Here is a 20,773-nt window from a genome sequence, read left to right on the forward strand (position 1 = left end):
CAATATGATTCAAAATCCCCTGCCAGAGATAGGCAACAAGAGCATAAGAAAGTGGTAAGAATTTAAAAGGAGCAAATGAAATCTGTCTGTATATGTAGATATGATTATCTGTAGAAATCCCCCCAACGATCTACCCATCAGTTATTAGACAGGAAGGAGTATATTAAATTTGCTATGAATAGATTCAACAAAGAGAACTCTCTATGAGGACCAGCAAGATACGTATACCTCTAGGTCTTCTCCAAAAATACAGGGTGAAGTATTCAGATTCTAGGAAAGAAAACCATGCCATTTCTCACAAAAAGTCCGAAAAAAGACTTCTAAATAACACAAGGAAAAGAACCAAATTAAAAAGTGCAGCATGGAAACTATGGGTTAAAAGGAAGAAGACCCTGAAAGAGAAGATGACACTGCCAGGATAAATACCACCAACGGAACCCCAATAAATGAGTTAAAGAGTGTTGCACTCTTTAGATCAGTCATTCAGTCTAAAAAAGACTCATTAACAACTGAATGCCAGCATTTGAGAAAACAGATGGTGACTGTCCTCTCCAAGGAATGCCACAATTACAAGGATGACTTCAAAGCTGAGTATTATGGGTCTATCCTGCCATGATGAAGATGGTACCTATGTTTACCAAAATGAATGCACAATGGAAGAACCTTTTAAAACAACTTTAGTGGGGTATCACTTACATACTATAAAACACACATTTGAAATGTACAGCTCAAATGATTTTTAGTGGTCTGTCTACAATGTGGGAGACCCGGGTTCGATCCCTGGGTTGGGAAGATCCCTTGGAGAAGGAAATGGCAATCCACTTCAGTACTATTGCCTGGGAAATCCCATGGACAGAGGAGCCTGGTAGGCTACAGTCCATGGGGTCGCAAAGAGTCGGACACGACTGAGTGACTTCACTTTACGTTCATCACATTGTGCAACTATCAGCATGAACCAGTTTTAGAACATTTCCATTACCCCAGTAAGATCCCTCATGCCTGCACAGTTAATTGGGTTCTCCCCACCAGCCCAGGCAAAAATGGACCTACTTTATGTTTCTATGACTTCTCTGCCTAATCTGCATATGTCACATAAATGGGACAGTACAGTCTGTGGTCCTTTGTGACCGGTTTCATTCACTGAGCATGTTTTGCAAGGTTCATTCCTTTCTGTGACTTCCCTGGTTGTCAAGTGGTTAAGACACCAAGCTTCCACTGCACAAGTTCTATCCCCAGCTGGGGAACTAAGATCCCACATGCTTCATGGCACAGTTAAAAAAATGAAAAGAAAAAAAAAAAACTTCATTTATTTGTATGGCCAAATAATATTTCATTGTATAGTGAACTATATTTTATTTATCCATTCTCCAGTTCCCCAAAGGGAAATTTGGGGTTTTCTCTTTTTGGCTATCATGACACATGTTATAAACACTTGTGTACAAGTCTTTGGACAGCTTTTGATTTCTCTTGGGGGTCAAGTAGTTTTCTGTTACGACCAACACCATTTTAGGTTCCCACCAGCAATGTGTGTTCTCTGAACTTTGGAAGCTGCATTTCCTAGTTCCCCTTTTCCCTCAAGATCACATTTGTCAATCGAAATTTTTTTTTTTTTTTGTATTTTTAACTTTTGGCCAGGCCTTTCAGCTTGTGGTATCTTAGTTCCCCAACCAGGGACTGAACGCGGAATCACTGCAGTGAAACCACCAAGTCCTAACGACTGGACCATCAGGAAATTCCCAATTTCTTACATATTAAGGATCCAGTGTCCACACTTCAGAGTTCTGATGTGTTGTTTTTTTTCTTAATAAATAAGCCAATAAGGTGCAGTGCTTTTCGAAAGCATGAGTCTCCTTTTCCTCTTTCTTAATGCAACCTCTGCCTTAAGATAAGGATAAGCCAGCCTGGCTTCTGTTTTTGTATAGTTTTGATGGTACACAGCCACACCTGTTTATTTATGTATTTTCTGTGGCCACTTTTGTGCCACATGGTAGAGCTGAGTAGTTGTAACAGAGATCATCTGGCCCACCAAATCAAAAATATTTAATATCTCCCTATTTATCAAAAAAGTTTGCAGACCTCTGTCTTAAAGTGTAGGTTTAGAAATATGCACAAAATACAAAGAGTTTCACTAGTGTGTGTGTGTGTGGGGTGGGGGGAGACTACCCTGATGATCCAGGGGTTAAGACTCTGTGCTCCCTAGGCAGGCAGCCTGGGTTTGATCCCTGGTTGGGGAACTAGATCACACATATCACAATGAAGACGTGGCACAGCCAGATAAATAAATTTAAATAAACAATTTTTTTAAACCCTATTGTTTTGAAGGGCTGAGAAAGAAATACATCAGACTGGCCTAATCTAGAACAGTAAATCTGCCCTGCAAATTAACCCCCAACGCAACTGCTTTAAGGTGTTTAGAGTTGTATACAAAGCTCTTGATTAGGGCACTGAGAAGGACACTGGCCTATCACGCCATGTGATGCGGGCATGAGTGATGAGGCAATCAGCTTCTAGGCTGTCTGCTCAGGTTAAACTGACAGGCTTAAAGTCATGTTGTTTTTTGAGGGTTTTTGTTGTTTTTTTGCTGCTAGGCAGCTTGCAGGATCTTAAGTTCCCTAAATAGGGATAGAACATGCACCTCCTGCAGTAAAGCATGGAGTCCTACCCACTGGAAACTTCCACCAGGGAATTTTTTTTTCCCTGTCAAATTGCTGTTTTTATTATGGAACACAAAAGCATTTTAATTTCCACAGTTTACAGCTTTGTTAATGATGGGCAAAATCAATGTTATTCTTTCTGGGAAGATGGTAATGTTTTATATCCTAATTCGGGTGGTGATTATAGGGGTTTACACACTGGTCAAATTTCATCAACCTGTACCTTTAAAATGGTGCATTTTACATGCAAGGTAAGTTTTCAGACAGAATTATAAAATTAAACATCATTCTCCAGAGAGAGATTCAGAGAAACAGGTGCCTGCATGAAAAATACATTTAAAGATTTCTTTTCTTGGTCTTGGAAACAGGGGATATAAAATGAACAGAGATGTTTAAAAAACTAGGGTTCAACAATCAGCATAAAATTCCATTTCCTGGAGTTCATCTCCCAACTTTGAACAGAAATTGTGTTCGACTTAGCGACTGAACAACAAAACCTGATACCATAAATAAAAATCAACAATGGATAGGAAAATATCTTAGAAGACATTTTAGAAGGGCATTTTAGGAACATTTTAGTAGAAGACGAGAATCTAAATATATTCTCATTACTAGTAGAGTGTATTCGTGACTACACATTATTGTCCCAACACAAATCAGCCAAAGACCACCAGGGACAAAACCTATAGTCTGACAAAGTCAGATTTACCAACTTGTTACAAAGGAAACGACATACCTGAGGAACCACCGGGTGTCCTACCAAACCACAGAAGACACAGGGATATTAGAGGATTGGGGGGCAGCAGAGAGTTTGGATGAAATTCAAGTGAAGTAGTATTTTGATAGGCTTAAAAAGTAAAGCGACACTGTGAGTTAAAACAGGTCTAATAGATATATCAGATGATACTTAGAACCAAAGTTTTAAAAACCTTAGCTCAAAACCCATGTGCGGGTTCAACTGGTGGCTCAGTGGTGAAGACTCTACCTGCCAATCCAGGAGACGCAGGTTTGATCCCTGGGTCAGGAAGATCCCCTGGAGGAGGAAATAGCAATCCACTCCAGTATTTTTGTCTGGAAAATCCCATGAACAGAGGAACCTGGAGGGCTACAGTCCTAGGGTGGCAAAGAGTCAGACACAGCTTCATGACTGAGCACACACACATGTAATGTAGCCAAATGGGGTATTTAGCAGGATATCTATGGCCTTAACTGCTTAAATTCAAAAACACAGACTGAAAATTAATGAGCTCAATTTCCAGCTTCAAGATAGGACCTAATAAAAGCCAGCCCACATTCTTCACGTTTATATATTTTCTCTGCCACTCTGAATTTCCTTGTGCAGTAGTTTAAGCCCCAGCAGGCTTCCCCCCACACTAAAGCTATTCACAGAGTTGCTCTCCTGTGGGATCGATGAGCCTTTCTCTGCTTCCACTCCCAGACTTGTCTTCAGCATGCATCCTCACGTGTTTCCTACATGATGAATGATGATTGGAGAGCTTCCGACACTGCTACATCTTCCCTCTTGCATGTAGCCTCTTGTGGGCAGTCGCCTTAGAGCTCCTATGGAAGGCTTTTCTGCAGTCACTGAATGGGTAGGGCTTCTCCCCAGTATGGGTCCTCATGTGTGCCATCAAAAAGAACTTTCTGCTAGAGGTTTTGCCGCAGTCACTGCCCTGGTGGCGTTTCTCCCCCGTGTGTACTCTCTTACACACTTACTCACATCACTGCTCCTGACGAAGGCCTTCCCACAGTCACTGCATTCATACAGCTTCTCCCAAGTGTGCGTCCTCTTGGGTACAGCGAGGCTCGAGGTAGAGCTGAAGATCTGCCCACACTAGCTACACTTACACAGTTCCTCTCCAGGATGAGCTCGCGCGTGTGGCCCGAGAGAGGAGTTGCAACTGAAAGCCTTCTCACACTGAGAACATTTGCAGGTTTTCTCACCAGCATGGGATCGCACATGGACGCCAAGGAAGGAAGGATAACTAAATGCTTCCCCACATTCTTTACGTTCATCGCGTTTCACGCCTGTGTAATTCCTCTTAGTACTCAGGTCAGGATTCCTTCTGATGGCTTTTCCACACAGACTGTGTTCATGGGACTTCTTTCTAGGTTGAGTTGGTGCCTGTCAATGAAGAGATAAGCAGTAACTAAAGACTTTCTCGCTTTCATTGCACTCATGGGAATTCTTCCCCATAGGAAGTGTGTGGTGTAAAGAAAGCAAATTCCTACCTTAGAAATTGCTACCATTTTCAGAGCACCTGCAGTGCTTCTGCCCTGTCTGAGTTCAAATTGAGTAGAGAATGAAGTGAAAGTGTTTAGTTGCTCGGTTGCGTCCAACTCTTTGTGACCCCATGGACTGTAGCCCTGCCAGGCTCCTCTGTCCATGGAATTCTCCAGGCAAGAATACTGGAGTGGGAGCCATTCCCTTCTCCAGGGGATGTTCCCAACCCAGGTATTGAACCTGGGTCACCTGCATTGCAGGAAGATTCTTTACCATCTGAGCCACCAGGTAAATACAGGGAATGCTCTACCATAAGGTTCCATCATGGCTGCATTCATAAGACTTCTTATATATAGGCTTTTTTTTTTCTGATAGTTATGTAAAAGAAAAATTCAATTCTAAGCCATATATATGGACCTGCTTACTTGTGGGATCTCTCTCTATATGAATCACTATTGAAATCAGTTTAGGATATTACCCAAATTCATGGCACTCCAAGACTCTCTCCTGAGACATGACTTATCTTAGGTGAAGGCTACTGGCCCCTCGTGTCTCCCCAGGTTGTTGTGCTGTTTGTCTGTCTCATGGCAATTTCCTCCTGCAGAGAACTAGCAATGAGCCCTCAGGAGCCTTACCCCTTTCCTGCCGGTAAATGGTTTTTCCCAAACTTTATTCCTCTCAGCCGTGGTCTCTTTGGTTTTAAGCTGAGAATTCTGGTCTGAAATGATCAGAATAAAAAACGTTTAAGTTCATGGAGAAATAAATGGTTAGATAACACAAAATAACAAACAGAGACCCATGGAGTTTTTCTTTCATATACTGACTCTTCTCAGTCAATGTGACAGGGAAGAAAGCACCAGCAGTTAAAGACAGACTTAGGATTTCAGCAAGGTATAGAATTTGACAAGGACGCAAACAAGGGGTGAAAATGGCAAGTGATAGGCCAGGGAACAATTCTGTTAAGAATGAGACAACTGCTAATAGTCTAAAAGAGGGCAAGCAAACTTTGAGGACAGTGGGAAAATGGGCAAATAGCATACCTGGGAATGTTCTGGAAAGAGGAAGCAGTACTCAGTACTCTGTAATGGCCTATATGGGAAAAGAACTTAAGAAAGGATGGATATATGTGTATGCATAACTAGTGCCTAACTAGTTAGGTATTGCTGAATACCTAAAACTAACACAGCATTGTAAATCACCTAGACTCCAATAAAAACAAATTTAAAAAAAAAAAAAAGAGAGAAAGCAGGACAGAGCTTATTCTTAGAGCAAAAGTGCTAGAAACAGCAAGGATTATGTTCAAATCTTGTAATAACCTACAATGGAAAATAATCAAACAAAAAAAAAAAAGAATATATACAGAAATGTCATTGTTTAGTCGCTAAATCATGTCCAGTTCTTTGCGACCCCATGGACTATGTAGCCCAGCAGGCTCCTCTGTCCATGAGATTTCCCAGGCAAGAATACTGGACTGGGTTGTCATTTCCTTCTCCAGGGGATCTTCCCAACCCAGGGATAGAACTCTACCACTGAGCCCCCAGGACACCCTATATACATATATATTAATACACATATGGCTGGTGGACTAAGTCCATGGGTCACAAAGAGGTGGCCATGATTTAGCTACTAAAACAATATATATGCATGACCGAATCACTCTGCTGTATATCTGAAATGTATCCACCATTGTAAATCAGCTATACTTTAATTTTAAAAAAAAAAGTGGGAGAGAAAAGAGAGAAGGGAAGGAGAGGAAGGAAAGCAGAAGTTTCGAGAGGAAATTCACCCCAAGTGGCTGGACACAATTTCTCAGACAAAAATGACCTTTGAGAAACTTTGTAAAGGGGCTCCTTTTCCCCAGGGCTCACCTGCACAGGTGTCTTGGAGAAGTCTCCTCTTCCGGGTTCTCAGCTCCTCCTGGGTGAGCAGGCGGGGCTTGCGGAGATGATACCCTGGCACATGGGGAAAGACACATGAGGTGAGGGAGTGTGCAGGGTCAACATGGAAACTCCGCCCAGGCTAGGGCCAACAGTTTCAGCACGTGTGGCCCCATGAGCAGTAACACAATGATGGTTGTTGTTCAGTCGCTCAGTCATGTCCCACTCCTTGTGACCCCATGGATTGTAGCCCATCACGCTTCTCAGTCCATGGGATTTCCCAGTCAGGAATACTGGAGTGGGTTTCCATTTCCTTCTCCAGGGATCTTCCCAGACCAGGGATCAAACCTGCATCTCCTGCAGTGGCAGGCGGATTCTTCACCACTGAGGCACCTGGAAAGCCTAACGTGATAACCCAAGACCCAAAACTCTGTCTCACATCATGCCCTCCAGGGATCAGGGATCCTCAGACCCAAGCTCAGAGACACACATAAGGGGCATGAAAGCTTCCGATCATGAAGAAAATCAGGTTGCTATAATGAATAAATGTTCACTCTCAAAAGGAAGACAGGAGACTAGGGGCTAGTGACTGCAGCCCAGGCATTAGCCACCTGCTTCTGTAAGTCAAGTTGTATTGGAACACAGCCCTGCCTATTTGTTTATATGTCATCTGCGGTGGCTTCAGCACCATAGTGACAGCATTCAGCAGTTGCAACAGAGACCCAGGGTCCACTGAGCTGAAAATATTTACTCCCTGGCCCCTTAACAAAAAGAGTACTCACCCCCATTCTACACAGTCACTTTTTTTTTTTTTTTTGGCTATGCTGCAAAGCTTGCAGGAGCTTAGTTCCCCAACCAAGGATCAAACCTATTTCCCTTCCAGAGGGGAAGTGTCCAGCCCTAATTACCGGACTGCCAGCGAAGTCCTTATAATATCACTTCTTAAGGATGGGCCACATGCTCCTCCCAAGAGCAAGAATAGTTCCTGCAACACAGCAGGTGCTTGAGAAAGGTTTGCAGCAAAAACCTATGAATGGCACTTCCCTGGTGGTACAGTGGATAAGAAGCCACCTGCCAATGCATGGGACATGGGTTTGATCCCTGCTCCAGGAAGATTCTACATGCTGAGGGGCAACTAAGCCTGTGCGGTACAACTACTGAGTCCTTGCGCCCTAGAGCCTGTGCTCTACAACAAGAGACGCCATCACAATAAGAAGCCTGTGAACTGCAATGAAGAGTAGCCCCCGCTCGCTGAAACTAGAGAAAACCCACACGTAGCAACAAAGACCCAGTGCAGCCAAAAAAATAAAATAAATAAATAGTTTTTAAAAATAATAAATCTGCTTAAAAAAAAAAACTAGGAATGACATCCTGCCCATTGTGTACATATGGTGGGGTGTTGCTCCAGGACCTTGCTTCAGACGTGTAAACTCCCCCATCGTTAAACCACTGATAGCTCTGAAAAAAAAAAAAAACAAAAACAAACAAAATCTACTAACAAAGAGAGGTGGCCAACCACACTCACCCACAGAAGTCAGGTCCCTGTAGTTCTCCAGCATCACATCTTGGTATAGGATTTTTTGAGCGGGGGCCAGCTGGGCCCACTCATCCTGGGAGAAGTCCACCGACACTTCCTCAAAAGTTACTGGGTCCTGAAACATTACAGGCTCATCTCCATCAGTGTCCCAGGAGGCCAGGGCATCAGGAAGATGCAGCCAGATGACTGAGGCTTGGGAAGTTCAGACAGAAAGGTGAACTTGACCTCAGCAGCCCCATGTAGCCCCATCGATATGTTAATTCTTCAACACACAGTTGAACTTCTCTCCAGCTAGTCTGTGAACCCATTCTGCCTGGATCCCCTCAGTCAAGTAACACCCAGCCCTGAGCTCCCCAAGGTCCTGGAAGAATACTTGGTAAACGAATGAGTTAGAGCAACTATACTCCAATATAAATTATTTTTAAATAAATAAAGTGACAAATTTTTTTTTTCATTTAGATAAATGAATGAGTGATGTTCCCAAGAGTTCCCGAAACAAAGTGGTCTCATAGATTTTCTTGGTTTTCTGTCATAGCGCAGAAGTGACTATACCGAGAAAAATTCATAAATACTGAGGCAAGAGTAGGGACAAATCCCGGTGGGGTTTAAGGCTCCAGACCACCCACCCTCAAGGAAGGGAGATGCCATGTTGGATGGAAGGGGATTTCCAGTTACCTCTGACTAGGCTGTTGGCAGCTCTGCAGCCATTGCCTCTTCCTCCAGGTTCCCCTCCTGGTGACAGGTGGGGTCCTGAGCAGGCACAGCTGGAGGACAAGGGAGATGCCGTGAGAAAGAGGCCAAGCCTAGATTCCACTCCACCCAAGCCTGGACACTGCTTCACACGACCCTGAATGAAGCAAAGGCAAGCCCACCCACCTGCCTTCAGGCGGGTTTCCTAAAAGGCCAGGGAGGCCCTGTCTCTCTCACAATTAGAAAAGAGGCCTGTGGACCTTGCCACCCGGGGGAAGCCTAGTAATCTCCCGTGACTACTGTGGGTAATCAAGTTTCAGAACAGTTTTGCAAGTCAATTGTCCAAGTTTACAAAGCGAAAACAAGGAGGGCAATGCCCTGGTGATCCAGTGGCTAGGACTCCAGGCTTTTACTGCCAAGGGCCCAGGTTGAATCCCTGGTGGGGGAACAAAGATTCCACAAGCCACTTGGCAAGGGGGGAAAAAAAGAAAGAAAAAGGAACAGGATGTCCCTGGGAGTCCAGGGGTTAAGACCCTGCACTCCCAGTGCAGGGGGCCAGGGTGCTATCCTTGGTCAGGCACAGCCAAAAAAAAAAAAAAAAGGGATGAGGGGGGAAGGAAGGAAGCAAGCAATAATACAATATTATCCTCCAAATATCCAAAACCTTAAAAAGCACTGATCCTGGGACCCAGGGGCTCCTGGGGCTCCACTCTCACCTTGTCCTGGCCTTTGGAAGCCCTGGAGGAAGAGGGTCTCAAAATACTGGCTAGGGCACGATCTAGCTCTGGGAGGGGGCTCAAGGGGAAAGAAAGCCCATGTGGGAGTGGCTAGAGCTTGGTGATTGGAGTGTCTGGGGAGGAAAACTGAAGGAGCAGAGGGACCAGGAGCTGAGTCAAGACCAGGGCAAAGGATGGACCTCCTTGGTGGTCCAGTGGTTAAGACTCCTCCTGCCACCGCAGGGGACACGGGTTTGATCCCTGGTCCAGGAAGATTCCACATGCTGCAGGGCAACTAAGCCCGTGCTCCACAACAAGAGAAGCCATGGCAATTAGATGTCCATGCAACGTTAACTGAGAGTAGCCACCCCGTGCCCCCCCTGCCCCGCCACTCACCTCCAACTAGAGAAAAGCACCTCAGCAACAGAGACCCAGTGCAGCCAAAAGTAAATAAATAATAATAAAAGACCAGGGCAAAGGGACATGTGGATTTATACCCCATGACTAGCTTAGCGGAAGAATTTGGCACCAAGAGTGTTCTGTTCCTATTTTTATTTTTTTAAGATCATATTGACCACTGTTCACAGGACAGAACTAGGGAGGGCAGAAATAGAAGCAGTGGGCTGGTAAGCAGCAGTGGCAGGGCCCAGAATGCCTTGGAAGACTCCAGGAGCAGCAGAGACTATTCTAAGTCACTAGTATGGTATACATATCAGAGGAAACACCAAAGGATTTGCTAAGGAATTCAACTGGGGTGGAAGCGGGGCTGGGGGAGACCCTCGGCCAATGGGAGAAGGTAAAGAAACCAAGGAAGGATCACAGGATTCTTTATACTCACAATGTTGAACTTTTGGAGGTGAGGAAGGGAGGAAGGCACAGCTTGCAGGATCTTAGTTCCCCGACCAGGGATTGAACCTGGGCCCCAGCAGTGAAAGTGCTGAGTCCTAACCACTGGACAACCAGAGAATTACCAACAACTGAACTTTATACCTGAGCCCTGTGGTCCTAGAAAACAGTGATGGGTAAGAACCGCCCCTCCAACTCTTTGTGCCCTGCAATGAAACACCCTTCCCCACACAACTCAGGTAAGACCCAAGGATGACCCCTCTGTTTACCTAGGACAAGGCCAGGCAGAGGCTATCCCAATTCCCAATATCTGTCTTGTGAATGAGTAGCTGAACTGTCTGTCCCCCTTGAACAGCCTGGACAAAACTTCACCAAGCTTCAATCAGGCTTCTCCCCATCCCTCAACCACAACTCTCCTGGGTCATTGAACTTTGACCCACCCATGAACCTGGAAACCAGCTGTCCACCCTGACAAACGACCCTACCACCCCACCAGTCATCCCACTTCTCAGCCTTGTTTATTCTTTCCTATCAAAGAAAGCCTGACCTGGGATTTCCCTGGCAGCCTTGTGGTTAAGACTCCAAACTTCCAATGCAAGGGGCACAAGTTCAACCCTGTCTGGGAACATAAATCCCACATGCTGCATTGTGCAGCCAAAAAGAAAAAAAAAAATGCCTGACCCTAGGATGGGAGGTTTTAGCCTATAGCAAGTCTCTCCTTACAATATTAGTACACTGGCTAAGAGATGACCACTACTTGAGAGGGAAAGATGGAGAAGCAAGTTTGTTCAAGGTGAGGTTTGGCAGAGGCAAAAATATATGCATGTATAACATGTGAAAATTAATATGTATATATCACATATACTTTACACACACATATGCATAGTGTATTTAACAAATAGCATATTTTCCCATCAAATTTAAAAGGGTTATCCCAGGTGGCGCAGTGGTAAAGAATCCAGAGATGCAAGAGACTTGGGTTCAATCTCTGGGTTGGGAAGATCCCCTGGAGGGGGTAATGGGAACCCACTCCAAGGTTCTTGCCTGAAGAATCCCATGGACAGGGGAGTCTGGCAGGCTACAGTCCATGGGGTCGCAGAGTCAAACACAACTGAGCATACACCCCACACATACACCCCAGAAAGCTCAGGCACTAGTGAACTTGGGAGGACAGAGGGTGAGGGGCATTTATTCATTCTGACTTGCTCTCCCTGCTCCTTGGCAAAAGAGGCGGGGGCTGTTGTCAGCTGGAGGTTTCAGGAAGGTAAAGGAAATTTCTTCTTGGGGCAGGGCCACCCCTACAAGGCAGACTCCCTCGGAGAGAGGCTTGATACAGCAGAGGGGTTTTTTTTGTTGTTTTTTGTTTTTGCAAGAGGGATATCAAGGCCTGTTCTTAGGCTTGTGGGAGTGACAGGGGTTGAGGAGAATAATATCAAAATATGGTGGACCAGCAGACTGAGAGAGGGCTTCAGGGGATGTCTCTTTTTGGGGGGGAGTGGGGGAGGGCCTACACTGGCTCTAAGTTGCAGCATGTGGGGTCTAATTCCCTGACCAGGGATCAAACCCAGACCCCCTGGGTTGGAAGCATGGAGTCTTAGCCACTGGACCACCAGGATAGTGCTCCAGGGATGTCTTATCTGGGCTCCAGGTTCAGGCAGCCACCTGCCCTCAGTACCCAGTAGAAAAAATTGTCTTTGCCACAAATGACAAAGATGACCAGGGACCCGTGGCAGTTGGGACTGTGCTGGGGATAATTTGAATTTATGTGTATAAAAATTTTAAATATCCCCATGCCTTCAACTAGCAACTTGCAGGACTGTAGCTAAGAGAACCTTGGCAACTGTGCAGATATAGACAGATAAACAGATGTGTGTGTATTCAAGCTTGTTTACTACTGTACAAACTGTTTATAATGGGTAAAAACCGGAACTAACCAAAATATCCATTAGAGTATAGCAAGGGGCTAAAGAATGACCAGATATTTGTATGTGGGATATGATTATGGCTTTTAAAACCAAAAAACTGACACAGATCTTGAAGTATTAAATACGTTTACATAATCTATAATATATGTGTATGCTCAGTGGCTCAGCCACGTCCAACTCCTTGCAACCCCAAGGACTGTAGCCCGCCAGGCTCCTCTGTCCATGGAATTCTCCAGGCAGGAATACTGAAGTGGGTTGCCATCCCCTCCTCCAGGGGATCTTCCCAATCCAGGGATCAAACCCAAGTCTCCTGCATTGCAAACCTTCAACCCCTGCACTGCAGGTGTATTCTTTACCCCTGCGCCATCTGGGAAGCTTATAAAATATATGTACGTGTTTAAAATGACTGTCAGGAAAAAGCCTTCAATGAATACTTCTCCAAAGAAAATACATAAATGGCCAATAAGCACATGAAAAGATGCTTGACATCACTAATCATTAGAGAAATGCAAACATGAACCATATTGAGGGACTTTCCTGGCAATCCGGTGGTTAAGACTCCACGCTTCCAGGGGGCATGGGTTGGATCCCAGGTCAGGGAACTAAGATCCCACAGGCTGGTGGGGCAAAAATAAATAAATAAATAATGAGACATCACTTCATACACAGTAGGATGGCTCTTATCAAAAGAAAAAAAAACTAACAATTGTTGGAGAGGATGTGGAGAAACTGGAACATTTATGCATTGCTGGTAGGAATGTGAAATGTGCAGCTACTGTTGAAAAGTGTGATGGTTCCTCAAAAACCAAACTATAGAACTACCTTAACACAGACCCAGCAATTCGAGTTTTTCCATTCTTTTGGATCTGTATACCCAGCAATAGTATACACATCCAAAAGAACTGAAAGCAGAGACTCAAACAGATATGTGCACATGAATATTCATAGCTGCATCATTCACAATAGAGGAAAGATAGAAAAAGCCCCCATGTCCATCAACAGATGAATGGCAAAGCAACATGTGTATACTTACAAAGAAATATTATTCAGCCTTGTGTGTTAGTCGCTCAGTCGTGTCCAACTCTTTGTGACCCCATGGACTGTAGCCCGCCGGGCTTCTCTGTCCGTGGAATATGAAAAGTAAAAGTCGCTCAGTCATGTCCAACTCTTTGCAACCCCATGGAATTCTCTAAGCCAGAATACTGGAGTAGGAAGCTTTTCCCTTCTCCAGGGAATCTTCCCAACCCAGGGACTGAACCCAGGTCTCCCACATTACAAGCAGATTCTTTACCAGCTGAGCTACAAGGAAAGCCCAACAATACTGGAGTAGGTAGCCTATCCCTTCTCCAGTGGATCTTCCCTACCCAGGAATTGAACTGGGGTCTCCTGCATTACAGGTGGATTCTTTACCAGCTGAGCTACCAGGGAAGCCATTCAGCCTTATAAAGGAATGAAATTCTGACACGTGCTACAACATGGAAGAATTTTGAAAATATTAAGTGAAATAAGCTGGACATAAAAGGACGGATATCATATGATGCCACTTATCCGAGGTACATAGGTAAGGGTCAACTTTACAGAGAAAGAAAGCAGAACAGAGGGTGCCAGGGTCTGGAAGTTAGGGTTCTGGGGAGTTAGTTTAATGGGTACAGTTTCCATTTGGGAAAATGAAAAAGTTCTGGAGATGGATGGTGGTGCTGACTGCACAACAATGTGAATACACTTAATGCTACTGAAAAGTACCCTCAAAGAAGGTTAAAAACTTGGATTTCCCTGCTGGTCCAGTGATTAAGACTTCACCTTCCAATGCAGGGGGTGAGGGCTGGATCCCTGGGTGAGAGTTAATAACATCCCATATGCCTTGGGGCCAAACAACCAAAAGACAGAAGCAATATTGTAACAAATTCAATAAATTTTTTAAAAGTGGTTTACATTAAAAAAAAGTTAAAAGGAAATTTTTATGTTATATATCATTTACTACAATTTGTAAAAAAAAAAAAAAACTGCAAAGGCCTACTGAGATAGGTAACACTGGGACCCTCTGGAGAAGAGTACAACACTGTTTCATGGACATTTGGCAGGGGAAATATGAAGGGAAATGTTGATATTTTTACTCTACAGTTTCCTGAATTACTTAAATTTTTTCATATTCAGTTTATTTCAATAATATAAATATTCTCTCCACTATTCCTACTTCATAGAAGTTGTGAAAAGTGAAAGTGTTAGTCCCTCAGTTGTGTCCAACTCTTTGTGACCCCATGGACTGTAGCCCGCCAGGCTCCTCTGTCTATGGAATTCTCCAGGCAGGAATACTGGGGTGGGTTGCCATTCCCTCCTGCAGGGGATCTTCCCAATCCAGGAATCAAACCCGCATGTCCTGCATTGCTGGCAGATTCTTTACCATCTGAGCCACCAGGCAAGCTTAGCTGAAATAAAATGTGTTTTGACTAATTGTTTAAAGAAAATAATACTAGGGACTTTCCTGGTGGTCCAGTGGCTAAGATTCGGTGTTATCAGTGAAGTGAAGTGGCTCAGTCATGTCCAACTCTGCGACCCCATGGACTGTAGCCTACCAGGCTCCTCCCATGAGATTTTCCAGGTAAGAATGAATACTGGAGTGGGTTGCCATTTCCTTCTCCAGAGGATCTTCCCCACCCAGGGATCGAACCCGGGTCTCCCACACTGTAGGCAGACTCTACCGTCTGAGCCACTAGGGAACTCTGAATTCTGCTCCTGGTCGGGGGACCTAGATCCCGTATACTGCAACTAAGACCTGGTGCAGCCAAATAATACATAAATAAACTATTAAAAATAAATAGCTTTTCATCTTTATTTTTTAAAAATTTAAAAAGTAACACTACCATGCAAAATGATGTTTCAACTTGGCATAGAACCAAAGATACACGCATGTAACATTTTCAGTTTGTTTCTGTTTTAAACTGCAATATTTACTTTGACAAGCAGAGCACTGTTTCTTTTAGAAATATTCACTTCCCCTTTCTACATATACCAAAAATTATTCCTTCTCACCTCTCTCTACAGTTAGAACTCTTATCCAGAAAGTAGCAGGCATGAGATTGCAGCCACAAACAACTACAGATGGAAGATAACTAGTGTTAAAAATTGCATAAGGACAAATCGCAACCTCTACCCAATTCCATACTGAATTCTTCTGCTCAACCCCTTTCATGAGTATGAATGTACCTTAGCTTAAAACTACCCCAGTTTTGCTGTTCAAGGAGTCATTGCTTTGGGAAAGATCCCAGTGTCCTCCTTACTTGCTGCAGGTAATAAATCCTTACCTCTTCTGCTCTTTGGTTTGGTTATGTCATTTGGCTAGACACCCACCAAGAGGTGAACCCACAATTCAGGTAACACTGCCTCCTTTTCTCATCACTCTCTGCCCTTCCAGGTCAGGTCTCTCTTTCCTTCATTCAAGGAATACACCAGGCTCTGTCCTGCTTCTGGGATTCTGAACTTTCTTCCACCTCTCAGACCCCCTTCTTCCACAGCCTCTGCCCAGCTCTGTCCTACTTATCTTTCAGTTCTTAAACATCAGTGCCTCCTAATACCAAGCCTTCTTCCCTGCTTGTCCATATAATTAAGCTCATCTGTCCATTTCAGGCCTTCATATCAGTTTCACATCTGTTTGTCCTCTAAATAGCCTACTCGGTGGAGACAGCAGTGTGTCCATTTTTTATTTCTCTGGTGCCTATGCATTGACTTAGGTTTGGGTCACACTCAGCACCCAGTGAGTTTTGTTGAGTACCCTGGACAATGTTCAGTTACAGCTAGACTGAGAAGGTGCACACATCCAATAACAGATACAGTACAAATATCAACACTGGAATTAATTTATATGCCTAATCGCAATATAAACCACTCATGTTATTTAAGAAAAGGTAAGGCAGGCAATGGGGTCACAGAGTCAGACACAACTTAGCGACTGAACAAGGTGTGAGAAGTATTTTCAGAAACAAGGAACTGGTGTTGCTCAATTTCCTCCAGAATCATTTTTCCTTTAATTTCTCACCCATGAGTTTTTAACTTCACTGAAAAGAAAAAAAGAAAAAACTCACTTGGTCAAAACACATCTCCTTTAAGGCTACTAAATTCGATTTTCTTCTACTAATATTAGGAAAGCTGCTTCCTCCCTTTTACTGAAGAACCCTTTTGTTTTTATGAAATACAATTTCATGTATTTCACTTTGGGTTCTTGTCACGCTTTCACTGCAAATATACGACACCAAAATCCCTTTTAATAATATCAATATTAAGAGATCCCTATATTTTTAAACTCAGCAGCAATCACAGACACTGGAGGAAAGTTGGAGCTGACTGGATGTAAAGACCTGAATAATCTTACTTTAAGACCTGTATTTACGTTTTCACTTTTTCTCCTTCGTTTTCTTTATTACACTTGCTTACTTACACTCACCCTAGAATCCTGAAATTATTTTCCCAAACGAATTTGTCAAACATAAATAAAAGTTGAAAAAGAGTTCATCTTAACCTCACCTCAATGCCGCTCACGAAAGCAAAAGTCTCTTGTACAAGTAAAATTCTCTTGTACAAGGAAGGCAGAAAGGGACTCGATTAAATTTCAGTGGCACACACAAAACATTTTTTTCACCGGCGCCTCTCGCTGGAAAAACGGACGAAACGGCCAGATCACGAGAACCGAATGACACGAGGACGGAAGGTCAAAGCCAGCGGGATTCCCAGTCGCTCGAATCCCCACCTCCGGAGGCATAAGGCCACACCCTCTTTCAGACCCCGCCCCTTGGAGTCCCACGCCCCGCCCCCTATGCCCCGCCTCCCAGAAGTCCACGTCCACGCCGAGACCCCGCCCCCCTGATCCTGGTCTCCGCGCCCAGACCCTGCCCCTTGGATCCTACGCCCCTGCCCCTGCCTAGATCCCGCCCCCACGGCCTATCTTCCCGCCCTTCTCAAGACCTTGCTCCGCGAGCACCGTCACCTGCCTCCCGAGCCCCATCTCCAGGTCCTTACCAAGACCCCACCTCACAAGCACCTTCTCCCCGCCCTCGCCGAGTCCCCGCCCCCAAAAGGCGGGGCCTCACACGGACCTACTCCTCGGGGCTGGAGGCAGATCGCTGGGAAAGCAGTGGCGCGGTTTCGTTAAGGATGGCGGCTCTAGAGACGCCCACTGCATTTCCTTAGAAGGGGAAGACTCGGGGGCCGACCTAGTAGCCCCTGAGGCGGCGAGAGTGGCGGCCACAGCATCTCCTAGCCTCGGGGCCGGGGAGTCCCAGTATCCTCTCACTGGAGCCGCGGGGCCCCGCGGGGCAGACTCCAATAGGGATCTTGGGGGCGGGGCCAGGCGGGAGGCTCGGGCGGGGCGGGGGACCAGGGTGTTGGACCGGTCCTCGAGCACACCTGGGAGCCGCCAGGCTGTGGGAGTCTCTGAGAATGCTTTTCTCCCAGCTCTAGCAACTCCTTAGTACCTCCTTTCACAAAGGGATACTAAGTTTGCCAGTGGTTTGTTATGCCGCAGTGGATAATTAATAGAACCCTCTTGAGTTTTTTATTTCTATTCTTATCTTTGAACCTATGTGTTAAATAACTTCAGTAGTGTCCGATTCGTTGCGACCCTATGGACTGTAGCCCGTCAGGCTCCTCTCTCCATGAGATTCTCCAGGCAAGAATACTGGAGTGGATTGCCATGCCTTCAGCCAGGGAATCGTCCCCACTCAGGGATCGAACCCGCAACTCTTAAGTCTCCTGCATTGGCAGCTGGTTTCTTTACCACTAGCGGCACGTGGGAAGAATTTGTCTTACATTTGTATATTAATCTTGAGACTTGTTCAGTCGCTCAGTCGTATCTGACTCTTTGCAACCCTGTGGACTGGCAGCACACCAGGCTTCCCTTTCCTTCACTATCTCACTGGAGTTTGTCCACTGACTTGGTGATGCCATCCATCCCTCTCACCCTCTCATCCTCTGTTGCCCCCTTCTCCTCCTGCCTTCAATCTTTCCCAGTACCGGGGTCTTTTCCAATGAGTTAGCTCTTTGCATCAGGTGGCCAAAATATTGGAGCTTCAGCAATCAGTCCTTCCCATGAATATTCAGGGTTGATTTCCTTTAGGATTGACTGGTTTGAATTGATCTCCTTGCTGTCCAAGGGACTCTCAAGAGTCTTCTCCAGCACCACAGTTCAAAAGCATCAATTCTTCAGTGCTCAGCCTTCTTTATGGTCCACCTGTCACATCTGTACCATAGCTTTGATGATATCTTTATAGGCAAAGTGACATATCTGCTTTTTACACTATCTAGCTTCATCATAGCTTTTCTTTCAAGGAGCAAGTGTCTTTTAGTTTTATAGCTGCAGTCACTGTCCACAGTGATTTTGGAGTCAAAGAAAATAAAATCTAACACTTTCCACTTTTCCCCCATCTTATTTGCCATGAAGTGATGGAACTGGTTGCCATGATCTTAGTTTTTTGAATATTGAGTTTCAAGCCAGCATTTTCACTGTCCTCTTTCACCATCATCAAGAGGCTCTTAAGTTTCTCTTCACTTTCTGCTATTAGAGTGGTGTCATCTGCATATCTGGGGGTATTGATATTTCTCCCAGCAGTCTTGATCCTAGCTTGTGATTTATCCAGCCCAGCATTTTGCATAATGTACTCTGCATATAAGTTTAAAAAGTAGATGACAATATACAGCTTTGTCATACTCCTTTTCCAATTTTGAACCAGACTGTTGTTCTATGTTCAATTCCAACTGTTTCTTCTTGACCTGCATACAGGTTTCTCAGGAGGCAGGTAAGGTGGTATGGTATTCCCATCTCTTTAAGAATCTCCCCAGTTTGTTGTGATCCATGCAATCAGAGGCTTTAGTGTCGTCAATGAAGCAGAAGTAGATGTTTTTCTGGAATTCCATTGCTTTTTATATGATCCAACAGATGTTGGCAATTTGATCTCTGGTCCCTCTGCCCTTTCTGAATCCAGCTCGTACATCTGGAATTTCTCAGTTCACATACTGCTGAAGCCTAGCTTGAAGGATTTTGAGCATTACATTGCTAGCATGTGAAATAAGCACAATTGTACAGTAGTTTGAGTATCATTTAGCATGGCCTTTTTTTGGGTTTGGAATGAAAACTGACCTTTTCCAGTCCTGTGGCACCTGCTGAGTTTTCCAAATTGTAGACACTATAGTTATATACATCTAAGTTTTAGTTTAATTTCCCATTTGATTGCTTGGGGGGAGTTCTGAGAGTTGAGGGACCTGGTCTGACTTAAATCAAAGATGTATATCAGTGCTGCTAAGTCACTTCAGTCGTTTCTGACTCTGTGTGACCCCATAGACGGCAGCCCACCAGGCTCCCCCGTCCCTGGGATTCTCCAGGCAAGAACACTGGAGTGGGTTGCCATTTCCTTCTCAGTATTCACCTGATAAAGTAGATGCCCAACAAATATGCATTCCTTTATTTTTCCCCTTATGAGGGATGAAGAGAAATACAAATGTTAGAGCTTTCCTAACTCCTATGTTATAAAGTTATATTTATAATTTACATGGTAGATTTGATGATGTGTTGCCATCTGCTGGGGATCAAGGATATCATGTGCTGTCTCAAGCAGCTGCTCTTGAAACCAACCACAAAATAATCCTTTCTGTATTGGATAGTTCTCATTAAAAAAATAAATAAATAAAAGCATTTTCCTGGCAAAGCCTCCTTGCCTGCCCACTTGCATCTCTCACAAGCATCCTGGATTCCTTCTGCACTGAGACATAAAAATACCTGAGTCTCAGGAAGTCCAGACACAAGATACTGACACCCACTACAGGTAGAAAAGTTAATGATTAACGATGGTAGGCTGCCCACAAGCATGTAGACCCCAGACCATTTGGACCTGAGGGTTGATGATGCTGACTCCTACTTACCACACCACCAATGCTCCAGAAGAACTCAAGCCCATCACTCCCTTGATCCTTATCACCTACCCCTCTCCCTATTCCCTAAGGAGTGGGGCACAGTTCATGAGGCATTGCTGCTGCTGCTGCTGCTGCTGCTAAGTCGCTTCAGTCGTGTCCGACTCTGTGAGACCCCAGAGAGGGCAGCCCACTAGGCTCCCCCGTCCCTGGGATTCTCATGAGGCACTAGCCTGCTGTATTCCCTCTTTGCCCAGAAAAGGAATAAAGCCACTCTTTTCTTCTCCTCCATAAGTAAATTTTCCCTTCCCAGGATAACTTTGGGTTCTAACAATGCTTACTGCTTGGAGTTTGGCAGGGAAGGAGTGACAGTTTGGCAAATGAGAAAACTAAGATTCAGAGTTATCCAGA

At 44.7% G+C, this 20,773-nt stretch overlaps 1 protein-coding gene and 1 non-coding gene across 4 annotated transcripts; both read right to left on the reverse strand.

The window, feature by feature from the left end:
• Positions 1-1,599: 1,599 nt before the first annotated feature.
• LOC138440904 (zinc finger protein 177-like) lies at positions 1,600-17,245 on the reverse strand. Of its 3 annotated transcripts, none has more exons than XM_069590988.1 (7): positions 16,988-17,245; positions 13,503-13,589; positions 8,968-9,056; positions 8,281-8,407; positions 6,747-6,830; positions 5,514-5,596; positions 1,600-4,779 (listed from the first exon to the last, which is right to left on the reverse strand). In XM_069590988.1, the coding sequence occupies exons 4-7, from the start codon at positions 8,312-8,314 to the stop codon at positions 4,489-4,491; spliced, it is 492 nt and encodes a 163-aa protein (XP_069447089.1). In that variant the 5' UTR covers positions 8,315-8,407; positions 8,968-9,056; positions 13,503-13,589; positions 16,988-17,245; the 3' UTR covers positions 1,600-4,488. The 3 variants fall into 3 exon arrangements, with proteins under 3 accessions (XP_069447089.1, XP_069447088.1, XP_069447091.1); XM_069590987.1 differs by having other exon boundaries at positions 8,281-8,484; XM_069590990.1 differs by lacking the exon at positions 13,503-13,589 and having other exon boundaries at positions 16,988-17,214.
• TRNAE-UUC (transfer RNA glutamic acid (anticodon UUC)) lies at positions 10,593-10,664 on the reverse strand. Its single transcript has one exon. It is a non-coding gene; the product is annotated as a tRNA-Glu (tRNA).
• Positions 17,246-20,773: the final 3,528 nt, after the last annotated feature.

Source organism: Ovis canadensis, chromosome 5, assembly GCF_042477335.2.
Source record: "Ovis canadensis isolate MfBH-ARS-UI-01 breed Bighorn chromosome 5, ARS-UI_OviCan_v2, whole genome shotgun sequence".
NCBI lineage: Eukaryota > Metazoa > Chordata > Mammalia > Artiodactyla > Bovidae > Ovis > Ovis canadensis.